Raw genomic sequence first — 2,723 nt, forward strand, 5'->3', positions numbered from 1 at the left:
TATATATATTTATATATATAAATATAGTGTGTATATACATATACGTGTGTATTTATACACAGTTGTATTCTGACATCAATATACTGTCAAGCAACATACCACGCTTCAAATCATCCTAACGCACACAATAACCATCAATTCGGCTTAGTTTTCGTTGATACCGGGTGTTGTATGGCCCATAGCAAGCATAGCCCATTCACCATCACTGCACAAACCAGTCCGTTGGATGAGAGAGCTTTGATTCTTAAATTGGGGCACATACATCGTGTCAAGGCAGAGATGAGCTCAAATGTTTTGTCACGGTAGATGTGAGGTTAGAGCATCGTTCAAAAATTCTCTGTTTACACGGCATATTAATTAATATGGTATGCAGGTGGGTGCAGCAGCGTTACTGGCTACTCTATGTGAACCACGCCGGGAGTTAGACACCGCCAAATACCTACCACGCATCTGTAAAGTACTGGTCACTGGTCTCTGGGATACCAGCCCGGCTGTGAGAAAAGGTATGACATCAGGCGCATATATATTGAGCTCTATTTCTAGATTGTATAAACATGAAGCAAGGGTTATAAACAATGTATGTATGTATGTAAGTAAATATGCATGTATGTTTGTATGTATGTAGATATGTAGGTATGTAGGTAGGTATGTATGTATGCTTGTATGTATGTATGTATATATATATATGTCAATCGTATTGGCTTGAAATGGGCTTACCTCGTATCTGCCATGTATTTGCCAATGATTATCTGTAGGACACCAGTATGGCGGTGAGACTACATACATACGTGAATCTATTTATAGATCATGCAGCTGTTATATGTGGTCCTATTTAGAGAATGTATACATACGTGGCTCTATTTATAGATCATACAGCTGTTATATGTGGTTCCATCCATAAAAAGTATACGTACGTGATTCTATTTATAGACCATACAGTTATTATATGTGGTTCTATTTATAAATTATACACACATAATAAGCCAATTGCACGAGTCACGAGTTCGGCGGTGGCGTCAGGTAAGTCATCCCACACCTACATCCGCGGTGTGCTATTTTTAGACTGCCTGTACCTTCTAGGCCAATCATATCTCCCCATCACATTCACCCTCACTAACCCTTCCTATATGCATGCAGGCTTTGGTACAACCCTCTCCTACATCCTCCAGTCTACCAAGGACAAGACCAGTGAGCGGTGCATCGACTCGTTCCGTACTAAACTTCTGGACTTCGAGAACGTCGACACCGCGCAACGGTTATCTCTGGCATTTACTTTTAAGGAAATCGGGCGGCACGCGCCCACGCACTTCCAGCGATTCGCGGGAAGCTACCTGCCGCTGGCTTATCTCGGTTGCCATAGCGACGGCAAGGACGAGATTGAGGCCTGGACTACTGTGTGGGATGAGAATACTCCTGGTGTGTGTCTGTGTCTGTGTCTCTCTCTGTATGTGTGTGTGTGTTTTTGTGTTTATGTTTGTGTGTTAGTGTATGTTCTTGTGTATGTGTATGTGTGTGTGATGAGTGGGTGGGTGGGTGTGGCTGTGTATGTGTGTGCCGTGTGGTGTGGGTGTGGATGTGGGTGTGGGTGTAAAACCGTATGAGCCTATTAGCACACGGAATGTGTTTGACTTTAGTGGAATGGGTGATGGGTTTTTGGAAGTATAAAATGGGTTTACTAATTTTGTTTGTCTATCGAAATTACCCTTTTATTCCTGCAAGCATATATTCATATATATTTTTATGAGTGTATGTTTTATTCATGATTCTGAAAATTAGCGTGCGTGGTTGGAGTTGCTGCCTATACCTATAGATACTCTTGAATTAAAGTCAGTGGGGATGGATATCAATTTCCATCAGTACTAGCGCAACACCGCGTTCGAAGTATGGGACTATGGGTTCGGGCCCACTTCACTTATGGTAAAGATACCCTGCAACTTCATCCAAGCAATTGATCAAGCTGACTGTACGTCAATATTTTCAAAACGGATACGGAATGGCCTATATAGCCCTGACTATATATATATATACTTATGAAAACGGATACGGAATGGCCTATATAATCCTGATTATATATATAAATACCCATGAAAACGGATACGAAATGGCCTATATTATCCTGATTATATATAGAAATAGTCATGAAAACGGATACGGAATGACCAATGTAAAACTCCATCCAATCAATTGATCAAGCGAATTATATATAAATACTTATCAAAACGGATACGGAATGGTCTATCTTACCTTTCCACAACTTCACTTCAGGAACGCGTGCGGGCTTACGGCTGTACCAAGACGAACTACTGAGTATCGTTCTCGATATGCTAGCCTCGTCGTCATGGCAACAGAAACGCATGGCAGCGCGAACAGCAGCTGACACTCTCAATAACATCGGACCGTCGTTGAAGGAAAAACTAGCCACGTATGTGTGATTTGATATGGAAATTATACAATTTTTTTAATTATGGGGAGAAGTATGACTTTTGATTTTAGTATGCTGCACAAGCAGGTGTTGTACTAACAGGTTATAAAAATCGGATGTATAATACATTATATATATATTTTATATATATGTATGAATATATATATATATATATATATATACATATATATATATGTATTATGTATATATGTATATATATATATATAGTAAATATGTATATATATATATATATATATATAATAATATATATAGTTGTGTGTGTGTGTCGTGTGTGTGTCGT

At 39.3% G+C, this 2,723-nt stretch overlaps 1 protein-coding gene across 1 annotated transcript; it reads left to right on the top strand.

Annotated features, from left to right (window-relative positions):
• Positions 1-1,137: 1,137 nt before the first annotated feature.
• On the top strand, positions 1,138-2,422 carry SARC_14075 (hypothetical protein; the record flags this gene model as incomplete). Its single annotated transcript, XM_014291793.1, has 2 exons — positions 1,138-1,416; positions 2,266-2,422. Coding segments are annotated over 2 exons (436 nt in total), but the record flags the coding sequence as incomplete, so codon positions are not given.
• Positions 2,423-2,723: the final 301 nt, after the last annotated feature.

This window comes from Sphaeroforma arctica, assembly GCF_001186125.1.
Source record: "Sphaeroforma arctica JP610 unplaced genomic scaffold supercont1.4109, whole genome shotgun sequence".
Lineage (NCBI taxonomy): Eukaryota > Ichthyosporea > Ichthyophonida > Sphaeroforma > Sphaeroforma arctica.